The 12,982-nt window shown below is 35.2% G+C and overlaps 2 protein-coding genes across 2 annotated transcripts in view; both read right to left on the bottom strand.

Moving 5' to 3' along the window:
• Nucleotides 1-12,982, bottom strand: part of LOC106067079 (uncharacterized) — a 242,612-nt gene that overhangs the window by 202,401 nt on the left and 27,229 nt on the right. The window lies entirely within an intron of this gene.
• Nucleotides 789-9,790, bottom strand: LOC129928245 (alpha-2B adrenergic receptor-like). Its single transcript, XM_056041731.1, has 4 exons — nucleotides 9,702-9,790; nucleotides 9,282-9,560; nucleotides 6,407-6,533; nucleotides 789-3,126 (listed from the first exon to the last, which is right to left on the bottom strand). The coding sequence occupies exons 2-4, from the start codon at nucleotides 9,535-9,537 to the stop codon at nucleotides 2,124-2,126; spliced, it is 1,386 nt and encodes a 461-aa protein (XP_055897706.1). The 5' UTR covers nucleotides 9,538-9,560; nucleotides 9,702-9,790; the 3' UTR covers nucleotides 789-2,123.

Raw genomic sequence — 12,982 nt, 5'->3', positions numbered from 1 at the left:
CCAGGAGCTTTCCTTTATGCTCCCTCTCCACGTGGAACTGATCAGTATTTCTTTCTATCAACTGTTGGTATTGATTTTGAAGAGTTTCATGTCTCACTTGTGTATCTTCAGTTCTCCTGCCTTCTATTAGATCATCATACATCTTGTGAAAGTCGACCTAGTGTTATTCTTTAAACATATCCGAGCCAGCCTAGGGCTCTACTGCTGATAATTCGGTGGCTGTAGATCTACTTATTTTTTTTTTAGATTGCCAGGGAGGTTGGATAGGCAAATGGGGTTTTCTTCCAATATTATAAAATTAGTTTTTCTTAGGGGGTTGCTTATAGTCCTGTAGATTTACTTGATTGATGGATCCCAACCACAGGGATCGAACACACTCCTTCTCTGCTTCGCTAATTACATTTTAAAACTATTATCTCTTTTATTTTCTCCTAGTGTGTGTGGGGGAGGGTAAACCTAAAATTTGGTGCTTGTAGTTCTGATTTAGTTTTTCTTTATTAATTTAGTCCAAGCACTCATTGGAAAGCATACCAAAGTCGAGATTGAATCCCCTCCTATTCCAGGCTACGCTCTTTCATCAAGATATTATATTTCACATTTTAGAAAATATATTTTGACTGTACAGTAAAGTGTCTGCACAGAGCGATGGTTATTTGTTTATTTAGTGAGTTGTCTTTTCTTTTATTTGAAGTGTTTGAATGTTAATTTACTTCCTTTCAAGGAATAGTTTAGAACAGCCAAGATGACTGATGCGTCACTTTCTCACAGTTATCTAGTGCAGTCCTGTAATGCACAAAAATTATGTTGCAGTGTAGTTGCCTTATGTACAAAGAATGGTCTTTGTTACTTTTTTATATGGGATGAGACTCTTGAACGATACTCTAAAACCAAAACGACAAAACGATAGTTTAGAAATAATTTAATCTTCATTATGACTGTCAACACTATTTTGTTTCTATTCCTCCATTTTTGTTCTCCTCCCTTTCAAGACGCAATCGCACCATTCCACATTGACACTACGATGCACACGTAACAGTGTTTCTGTTAAACTTTTTCTCTTTCTTTTTTCTCTTGTCTTTAACATTTTCTTCTTTTTTTTTGACAATACCTCTATTTAAGTCAGAACTTCATGGAACCTGGAGCCAGCCAGGAACCAGCCTGGACCCAATCGGGACCTAGCCTGGACGCTGTTATTAAAAAAATGGCTCTAACGATTTTCCTAGAAATGTAACAACTGATGTATATCGCTCAGAAAAGAATTACTTGCTCGTTGGCCACATGGGGGACAATTTAGTTTGACTGTTATGATTTTTCAAAGTAAAAAATAAATGTAACGTTCTACTCATTAAGCTTTTTTTTTTCCTTCGTTCTATACATGACCGACGTTTGTTTTGAACTGAATTCTAGTCAGAACTGGATTTAGACTTTTATAAGGCTCCAATTAACGAAACACTTTAATGTCTAATAATTGTACAGCTAATAGGCAATACAGTACAGTTAGCAACACGTAGCACATGCATTAAAATGGTTCACTGTAGAGACTGCCGCATAAGCTCTGTACTGCTGTATCCAATTGTAAGGGTCCTGGACTCTTCTGTTTCGAACTGATTTTACACTGGATTCACTGTACCTGGCTGGATCTTGAACGTGAAGTCTTCATGTCTTGGATTATACATTTTCTTCACTGATACCTTCGCTCTTTAGATACGTTCCCCGAATGCCTTCTCAAAACCAACAGTACATCTACAGTCTCTCTTGGGTGTCACATGATCATATCCTACTTTTGGCCTGAGAAGTGTTCACACCATAGATTTTTTCTGGAGTGTCACAAAGTCGCTACTCGCAACGGCCTAGCACTGGCCTGTGTCTTCTGTGACAGCTGATTACTGTTACGACACAAGACTCTTCAAAATAACAAGACACTCTCAGGTTTTAGTCTAGAAATACTTTAATATTATAACAAGTTACGTAAACATGAACATTTCAACTCTCATCCTGTCAAATCTCCTTCCGGTTTCCTGATCAACATCCCTTCCATTCAATACCCAAATTCGCACCTTTTTTTCCCATTTGCACCATGCTGCGCTACGACCGTAACAATTACACACACACAATTACCCCTATCAGCGTCGCTCATGTTTGTTTTTAAACATTTTAATGCAAATATTTTTAAATTTTTTATCCAGCAAACTGTAAATGATTGGATTAGCAGCACTGTTTACAAATATCGAATCATAGAAAAGTTGATACATGGCCAAGGACCATCCTTCCAGTGAGACCACTGTCTCTGGAGAAACAGCAAGAAGAACATTTAAACCAATAAAGGGAAGAAAGCCCAGAAAAAAGACAAGAGTTACTATTATCATCATCAGATGTGTTCTGATTAAATGCTTTCTGCGTATTTGAAGGGGACGAACTTGTTTACCATCACCTGGGGTGTCAGTATCAAATGTATGTTTACTAACAATGTTATCTAGGGACATTTTATCTGTAGAGCAGTCGTCTTTACTAATTTTGTCAGTGGAAATGGTTTCTTCGGCACTGTCATTACTATTGTGACTTATTGTTTCTATATTTATGTCATCAACCTCTAAAGCGACAGATGGAACCAGTCCTGCAGTAGTATCGTGTGCTCTATAAATTGAAGCACTAGCTGTATTGTTGATAGTTTCATTTGCAACCACACTTTCTGATGTATCCCCATATGTTGAGCGACTTTCATCAGTTTTGCTAACTGTAGCATTCACAGCTGTGTCTGTCTCTGTTACATCTTTAGCAGCTTTGGTTGAAGCTGGTAAAGAACTTCTTTGATTGACATTCTGCCCATGTCCTCGAATGGCGCACCCGATACGTACATAACAAAATGTGACTGTACAACTAGTCAAGAAAAACAAAAGAAAGAAAAACGCGGAGTTTAAGCTCGGCCATATTGTTTCAACGTAGCTGTCGTCCACTTGACAATAATAACCAACAATGTTTGGATTCTGTGTCTGTCGGCTGTGTTTTCCTTTCAGAATTCCGTGGGGTATTGAGGCCACTGTCGCAATGAAGATATTTAAAGAGCAGATACATTTAGCATGTGTCAGTGTCACTTGCTTTTTAAAAGAGTGGCATATCATCATGTACCTGGAATAAAAGAAGAGTTAGATAAATATCTGTATGCAATTTTAAATACACATTGACTATTATTTATTGTATAAAATATATAAAATGTTTCAAACTCTAATGCTTGAAGTGTATTTAATACTGTGCTCTTAGAGAAAGTAAACACTTTTGTCATTATGTTTTTGTAATTGAATAAAACATTTTCTAAAAAAATATCAATAGATCCTTCTAATAGATGCCACATTTGTGGTAGCTAATAGTCTTGCAAATAATTCCATTCCCAAAGTAAGCAAGAAAAATTGTAAAAAATACTTTAAAAAAAAAAACTTATATTAAGCGTAGTTGTATCCAACAGTTTAGATCTGTCATGTCTTTACATTTTTAATAGATCTAGTCAAATAATAATCTGTGCGAATTCGAAATATGTATAAGCTTTCTTAATCAACTATGATTCTATCACTTGTCTAGACCAATTGGGAAAGGGGCGGGAGAAGAAAGAATGTGGTACTGTAAATGTTACCGTGATTGCCTTTCAAATGTATTAATAAAAAAAATTGTAAGACCAGAATTCAAACTGGAGGGCTCAAGCCGCCTTACGCCTACACACTAATCCCTGCGACAGGGAAGTGCTTATGAAAATAGAAAGTTTTATAGCTATCTATTGTAAGTTTGAGACTTTAAAGAGGCGACCTATTTCTCACTCCAAAATAAAGAGGGACTAATTCAACCTATACCACCACATCAATCAAATATATTTTCTTTCTCTTGTTCGATACCAAACAAAATAATTAGTCTCAATAGGTAATAAACTAAATAGTTTTTTTTTCGTTCTTTGATTCTTGTTTTGACATGTGTAAAAAAAATTATGCAAATTTTCAACTTATTCCGAGATTGGCTGTGAGAGAAAAAACGTGTACAAACCTTTTACTAGACAGAAAGACAGACACAGTTGGTGTAAGCTTTGTAAAAAAAAACACACATTAATTCAGGCACAAATGATAACTAATCTGAGGACCTTGGACAGTTTTATTATATCAGGGCAGTTGGAAGCATGCCTTTTATTGTACTTATATATATTTACATATTTTTTTGTTAACGAATAACTCCTAGCAGCTCAGCATACACTAGTCATTGCTAACCCAAAAGGAAACTATTGTAGCTTAAGTTTATAGCTATAGAAAAAGTTCGTGTAAGTATATAAAAATAGAAAAGACCTTGTAAATATATAACTATAGAAAAGACCTTGTAAATATATAACTACAGAAAAGACCTTGTAAGTATATAACTACAGAAAAGATCTTGTAAGCATATAACTACAGAAAAGACATTTTAAGTATATAACTATAGAAAAGTTCTTGTAAGTATATAACAATAGAAAAGTTCTTGTAAGTATATAACTATAGAAGAGCAACATAAATGTACATAAATGTAGAATGCATAAAAAAATATCACTATCCTGTTTGCTATTTCAAGGCACTAATCAGGAGGACGACGTACTTAACACAACTTTACTTAAGTTGTACTTTCGTGTCAACTTACTGCACTCCTACACACACACACAAGAACAATGCTTTATTTTTTTTTTCCCTGGCATAATTTAAACAAATATCTAGTTCTTGAATTTGTTTAAGATAAAAACTAAATTCTAACTGGGAAAACTGCACTCCTCACTAATCTTCAAACAAGAAGACAAGCTTTATTTATTTATTTATGTATTATATATCCTTTATTTTTTTTTCCTTTTTATCTACTCCAAATAATGGAAGTAGATGTGTGTACACGTTTGTGATATAGATCTATATACTTCACGCCTGACTGATATATCCTTTTATACAAAGATCGAGTTAAGATAAGAAGTTATGAAGTTACAAACCAACATTTTGACTCGGGTGGTATGGGAAGAACTTTTTTATATTTCTTCTATCATAAACTCGTGGGCTGTTTAACCTGTTATTGTATTTTATTGAGCGCTAACAATGACCGCAACTCCGCAAGACGTAAATACATTACCAAGATAGCTGCACTCTTCACTCTTGTTCAAAGAAACTTTCACATATATCAAATCAAAAGACAGCTGGCTAGGTTTTTAACTCAAGATTAAAAAGCGTATCATATTCTAGGTCTTTACTAAATATAATGATGACTATTATTTATATGCAAATGAAAACAAATCGTTACGACTAACGTGCTATAAAATAGTGAATTGCAAGCGTACATGGTCGGGCATGAACTACAGATTGGTTTGTTACATTTTATTACAACAATAGGTCAATGGAGTGTCTTCTATTAATTATTAGGTAATTACTGAGACATACAACTAAGTAATCCGCTGGAGAAGAAGACAAGGACATCTTCATCAGCAACAAACAAACGAATGAGACATACATTTAACACAAAATTACTTTATGTGTTTGATGTATTTGTTTCTATACAATAGTTCCCAATTGCAGCAATGAATAATATTTAATTCAGTGTTTCCCAAACTGTTTTCAGCGGAACAATTTGGTTTCGGAAGGCATGGCTAGGTGTTTCTCGAATTAATGAAGTAATTGACTAGTAGGTCTATAGGAGAATGAATTTTACAGTAAATGCAGAACTGAAATATTGATTTTATTAGTTCATCTTGTCAATGAAAACAAATTCTATGACAACACACTATGAACTTTGAAATGCTCTAGATTTCACTCTAACATAGGATTTCTGGTCGAGTTTGTCCAAGAGTTGCCTACCACAATATTTTAAAACAAAATATAAATCTTTTAGTTCAGTATCCTGAAATCTATTTGTGTGAAGCAGCATTTTCTTATTATGTAGAAACAAAAGACAAAGTATAGTAACAGGCTTAACGCTACATCAGATATTTGGAACTCAGCTTAGTAATCTCGTGCCTGATAGCAGGCAGTTACGTTCTTCAAAGACCCAAGACCATCCATCATCACCATCATAGTGAATAAACCTTAATTTGAATAACGCTTATGTCTGTCGTTTATCAGTCTTATATGTGAAACTAAATAATAATGTTAAATTTAGAATAGGGTTTCATTATTACTATTTTTTATTTAAACAAATTGTCTTCCTCTTAATTCTCAGAATGTGCGAAGTGTTCCTTTAAAGAAAGAGTTTGGGAAACACTGATTTCATTCATAGCTACAATCTGAGCGTATTGTCCTTAAATATGTTGGCTTTATACTTCTTTTCCAATGACATGTATCTTGTCCAGAAAAAAAATAGTTGTCTTTCTTCTCTGTAAAAAAAAATGTTGTGTTTGAAAAACAGAATTTTTAGCCAAGAAAGTACTCACCTGATCATTGCTATTGCAACCAGCATGAAACCAGATGATATGACAAGTAGAGCACTTAAGAACTCGTAGATCTGACAAATAAGTGGCTCAGTAAAATCCCAAATATGAAGCAGATGATATATCTCACCTAAATTCAGAGGAATTATATTTTTATATTACATATTTATTTAGTGTGCCATATATAATTGAACTGTTTTTACAGCTCTAAGCAGTCAGTGATACATGTCTGGACAGTCAAATTATACAGGTCTGGTCAGAAAGATTACAGATGTATAAAAGTCAAATTGTTCAAGACTGGACAGTTAAATTGTACAGGTCTCTACAGTCAGAATGTACATGTATAGACAATCTGATGACACAGGTCCAGACAGCCAAAAGGTACAATTAAAGCCAGACATAGTAGAATCAGTAGGTTGATTTCTGGAAGAAGAGATTTGGACAGGGCAGTCAGAATCAAGCTCTATTCCCCTCTGATTCTCTTTGGACAGGGCAGTCAGTATCAAGCTCTGTTCCCCTCTGATTCTCTTTGGACAGGGCAGTCAGTATCAAGCTCTGTTCCCCTCTGATTCTCTTTGGACAGGGCAGTCAGTATCAAGCTCTGTTCCCCTCTGATTCTCTTTGGACAGGGCAGTCAGTATCAAGCTCTGTTCCCCTCTGATTCTCTTTGGACAGGGAATTTAGTATCAAGCTCTGTTCCCCTCTGAATCTCTTTGGACAGGGCAGTCAGTATCAAGCTCTGTTCCCCTTTGATTCTCTTTGGACAGGGCAGTCAGTATCAAGCTCTGTTCCCCTCTGATTCTCTTTGGACAGGGCAGTCAGTATCAAGCTCTGTTCCCCTCTGATTCTCTTTGGACAGGGCAGTCAGTATCAAGCTCTGTTCCCCTCTGAATCTCATTCTCTATAACCTTTTGTTCCTCCCTAACATTTGTAATGAGACTGTTTCCTCTAGACCGCTAGGCTTTCGGATAACAGCGAATCGAATTTTATAACTCCTTTGGGCGCATATCCGGAGATTTTAAGAAGAAGTGATTGGTCTATTAGAATGTTTGACCGTAAGTCAATCTAAATACATGCGCTAAGCCAGTGTTTCCCAAACTTTCGACCTATTTGTACCCCTTCTAGAATTTTCGTAACACTAAGTATCTTGAATTTGTTTTAATAAAATCTTTTTTTTTTTTGGAAGGCCTACATACAAAAATAGTAATAAATGAAAAATAAAATTGTGAATAAAATAAATGAAATTTCTGTTTTAAATAACATTGAATTGGAGCAGTGAGAAAGATGATATTGTTTGTGTTGAGATGAAAGATCATCAGAATTTGGTTGTTTATTTTGATCCGAGAAGTGATTTTTTTTTACTTAATGTTTTATAATGATTACAAAGCATTTATGAACTGAACATGATAAATGGGTATTCAAATCATCTGAACATGATAAATGATTATTCAAATCAACGGAACATGATAAATAAGTATTCATCTAAAATCAGCATAGTTGATGACGTACAAAACGTACCCCCTTGAAATTCTCCTTGTAAGTGTACCCCACTTTAGGAAACACTGCTGCAAGCAACTTGACTAAGGAAATGTGTCAATAGGTGTTTAATCAAACAGGCCAAATCTTCCCCGTTAAGTTTAGCCAAACAGGCGAGTTAAATGTGACTATTGTCAAGAGTCTTCGACAGCATGATTGACAAAGAAAATGTATATGAACTGTCCTGACGGTAACTAGATGAGACAAATAGGATAAGAATAGACCGGAAGGAAGGGGAGGAAATAGAATAAGACGTGCTAGAACACAAGTGGGGGCAACATTGAAGTGCTAAAATGTGTCACTTTCAGATCTAGTACTCATTGAATTTTGTCTCACAAAGAAACTTAACATGTGCAGGTGATGATTTAATACTACAATGAAAATTTAAAATCGATTGTAAGGGATGGCATGTGGACATGTGTATGTCTATGGTATCTGGAATAAGGTTTCAGAGATGCTTTTATGCTTGCAAATATAACTCAAATCAAGTCGTGTGTCAATGAATGCCGAAAGTTTATTAGGATTTGAACTATAGCATCACTGGCGGGTATCTTATCTTTTCAAGGAACAAATCGGTTTTATTTGCAATGTATTAAGGGCCTATAAATTCATATTAGAATATTTTTCAACATTATTCAAAAGGTCATTTTTCAATAAGATGAATAATGAGCTTTAGGTCAGAAAAATGCATTTCTTCGCCCCGAACCCCACTGATGAATAATGAGCTTTAGATATCAGGAGAATGCGTTTCTGCTGTGACGAATGCAAGAAAACGCTTTTGGCGTACGGGCTTTGCCCCGAACGCCACTAATGAATAATGAGCTGTAGATGCTATGAGTATGCGTTTCTGCAGTGAAAAAGATAAGAAAACGCTTTAGGCGTCGGGGCTTCGGCCCGAACCCCACTGTGAAACGTTACGTCGCTCGGCCAGACAGCGAACTTCCAATAGGAAGGCCTCAACATAACTGGGTTTTTTTTCTCGCCGAAGGTTGAGATACATTGCTTTTTTATTCTCATATATATATATATATATATATATATATATATATATATATATATATATATATATATATATATATATATATATATATATATATATATATATATATATATATATATATAATGCTGTACGCACGTTTATGCATAGGGTTAGGGTTTACTGGGCCTTAGGGTTTGAATAAAAATCGCACCCCCCACTCCAAAGTTCTGGATTCGCTAGTGTAAAGCTTTCAAGTATTTTTACCGTACCCAGATTTACCACACATTTAAAATTGATGTACGATCATATTCATATATTTGCCTTGAATACCTTACATAATATTAACAAAAAAGCAGATCTTACCTGGTAAAATCAATGTACAGGTAACGAGGTCAAGGACAGCCATGCTGATGATAAAAGTACTTAGAGGCTTCATTGTCATCTTGTTCAGATAAACAACAAGTACTAAACAGTTGCCTGGAATGCCCACCACTGCTAAAATTATTAAATACACAATCGTTGGTATATAGGCAATGGTTGATTCTTGCTGTAAAACTGACAAGTATAATTGCCTTTCATTGTCGGTTATATTTTTGGAAATATTAGTTGCACTATGCATTGTGGTTATACAATGAAAGTAGTCTGAAATATAAATAATATTTAATTATTATATATGAGTAATGATTAATTAGTTAATTATTTAATATCATTTAGGAAAATTTAAGGAACATGGTATATACCAAAAGTTTATACACTACCATGTAATAAAAAAGTAGTACTTACTTAAAAGTATTAAAAAGTATCATTGCTTTAGTTCAATTAGCGAATTTCTAATAAACTTATAGATGCACTTCTATCGTGAAACACTTAGCATTATACAGTTTGAACTATGTTTAGCAACAGAAAGGTGTAACGTCAAAACATGGGCGTAGTAAGGATTTTTTTTTGGGGGGTATGGTTAAGGAGAATAGAGAATACATATATAATAAAGCTGAACCATGTGAAGAGAGTAGGCAGCAATCTAAGGAAGCGCTGTTAGTTCCCTCCACAGGAACCATGGCAATGCGATGTTTCTTTTAGTTTTAGCTTTGAAAATGTGTTTACAGCTCTGTACAAGAAAATTCACCAGCGACTCTTCTATCTCAGAAAGCTAAAAAAATTTAACATAGACAAAACAATAATCTTTTCTACACAGCAACTATCAGCAGTCTAATCAACTTTGCCATCACCTGCTGGTATGGTAATACTTCACTGGCACAAAGACAAAGACTTAATAGACTAATTTAAAAAAACATCGTATATCACTCTTATACACCTACCATCTCTTGAAGAGCTTTTTCAAGAAAGATGCTTTTCCAAAACACTCACGATTCTTAAAGACAACCTGCACCCATTAAACCACTGTTACATAAGATCTGAATGAAGTGGTCGTCTCTTTTCCATTGGGACTAAAACAGAAAGATTTAAAAACTCCTTTATCCCACTATCGGTCAGAGTGTTACAAGATCAGCTGTCGTCATTGAGAAGTACATAAAAGTCCAATTCATAAAGCGCTGGTTGTGAATGTGTATATTTTCGTGAGTGAATGTTGTTCGAATTTTTCATCCATATTGTTTCGTAAAGTAGTTACGCTGAGGTTTTCAATTGTAGTCAAACTGAATTTCCATTTGATTGGATCAATAAAATTATCTTATCTTATCTTATCTTATATCCTATATACTTCTAAAACAAATAATTGCAGGACAAATATTAAGTTATTCACTGGATATAATTGATAGAACCCAGAAAACTGAAAGGAAAAAAAAGAGATCAATGTGTGAAATGTTTTATTTGGGGAAGAGCTGAAGCTCCACTACCTCCTCCTGGCCACATCCATTGAATCTAGTGTCAGTTGTTTGGGGAAGAGCTGAAGCTCCACTACCTCCTCCTGGCCACATCCATTGAATCGAGTGTCATTAGTTTTTATTAGTTGTCTCATACATTTACTTTATTCATGGAGGCCAGTTACTTTTGGGGGAAAATTTTGGTTGAACCTAACACCCAACCACCCACACACACATTTTCTACGTTCTTGGAAATGTAAAAACTTTTTGTTCATTTTGTTTTATTGAAGGGGAGAGGATTGAGCCTCAGCACATCAGAAATTTGATGACTGTAGTTTTGCTTTAGTTTTTCTATAACATTTGCTTGAGTTCTGGTAGATTAAATTATTAATTTAGCCCAACAACTGTTAGGGAAACGTCATTGTGTTAAATATTTTGTATGGGGGATGAAACCATTCCCCGCCCCCTAGATACGCCCTTGCGTTTTGAACTTGCGTCAGTTTATCAAGCGGTAAAACCAAGTGTACGTCTAGACAATGTGTTTCTATAAGTGTATCTTTTGTCTTTCTTCAACTTGAGCGTCTGATTGTTACTTTACTTCCTTCAAAGAAATAGAAATTTAAAACACATAGAAAACATAAAAGCCTAGAATTTATTGTGAGTTTGAACTAGATGATGCTAACAGGATATTGGGATAAAATGTGTGTGTCGCTTTGCATTCATTTTGTTTCAAAAGTCTCATATTAATTTTAATCTAGTAACTACTGGTCATAAAGACGTTTCCACTTCACTACTCAAACATGAATTGAACAGAATATTTGCCCTTGAAAATAATAAAATTCTTCGCAAACGTCCAACAGGGTCAGCTATTCGTAACCCCCTGGAAGGATGCTCCCAAAGTTTGAGAAACGTTGGCCTATTGGTATACAATGTACACTGTGGTGTTAGAGTGTTGACTGACAGAAGGAACTGGCTCGATGAGAAGAAAGACGCCAGAGAAAATTTAAAAAAACGAACGCTTCCCAATTCCTTGTTTGCATAGGTCTTACCAACGACGAATGGAGGCACAAGAACTAATCCTATGGATATATTTCACTCTAGTGGTCAGCATCGGAACACGATGGACAAAATTATATATAATAATGGCAATTTCTTGGATTCAAAATATTAAGAATAAATGCAGTGATTCACATGACCGCGCAAACCCAGTTTCGACCTTCATAGCTAATGCACCATGACCTTACGGTCGTCTATTGAAATGTTCTTGTCTTCTGCACCTGGGGTTTTTCTTTGGGCATCAACTGTGTGTACCGCGACCTTTGTGAACGTTTTCCAGCTGTCTCTTCCTGATGTCCTCTGCTGCAAGCTACTTTTCTCGATGCCTGTTAGGGCGAAATGGCACCTGCGTTGATCTTTATGGTGCATCCAAGGAAGGGTGGGAACATCTATTACGTCTTTCTACTTTATGTTCGACAAAAAGATCCCCTACGGACTGCAGTCATTACCAGTGCGGAATAGGTAATCAACAGTGCAAACCAGCGGAGCTGTGGAATAATAAGCAATGCTTTAATAATGTCCACACCGTCTCCAGCAGAACAGGTTCATTTGTATGGTAGTTTTGCCAGCGTATACCAGTTATGGAGGGAAGGCCCGATTTATGGAAGCATTCGAGGAGCCATAGATGACTTCGATAGTTCACCCACGTATTAGAGCCGTACAAAAGTTTGTTTGTAGCTGTTAAGTGTACAATATACATAGCTAAATTTAGCTATTAAGTGCATCCTGTGTACAATATAAATAGCTAGATCTGGCTGTTAAGTGCTCCTTGTGTACAATATAAGTAGCTAAGTCAAGCTGTTAAGTGCTACCTGTGTACAATATAAAGGATAAGCTATATTTTTCTTTAAAGTTTTATGATAATTTTTCTGCACATTTTAACATTTCAGAGCCAAATTTACTCATCTCTTCCGTTTGAAGTAACCAAAAATTTCAACATGGAGGAAGCGTAAAATTTTTACTCAATGACATATTTCAAACGCAAACTAGCGGTAATAAAGAGAATAAATATAAGGAATAACTGCCACGCATTGTGATGTTGTTAAAAGTCAGATCAAGTAAGCCTATATTTATTTGGCAGCAGTGAAGTTAAATATGACTGTTTTTTGGCTATAGGTTTATCGTAAATATTGCCAAAAATCTCTTGTATTTTAATGCTTAACTCTTATTTGTTGCTACATTTAT

The sequence above is a fragment of the Biomphalaria glabrata genome, chromosome 9 (genome assembly GCF_947242115.1).
Source record: "Biomphalaria glabrata chromosome 9, xgBioGlab47.1, whole genome shotgun sequence".
In the NCBI taxonomy this organism is placed as follows: domain Eukaryota; kingdom Metazoa; phylum Mollusca; class Gastropoda; family Planorbidae; genus Biomphalaria; species Biomphalaria glabrata.
The sequence above is the reverse complement of the archived record's forward strand: the minus strand, read 5'-3'. Positions and strand labels throughout refer to the sequence as shown.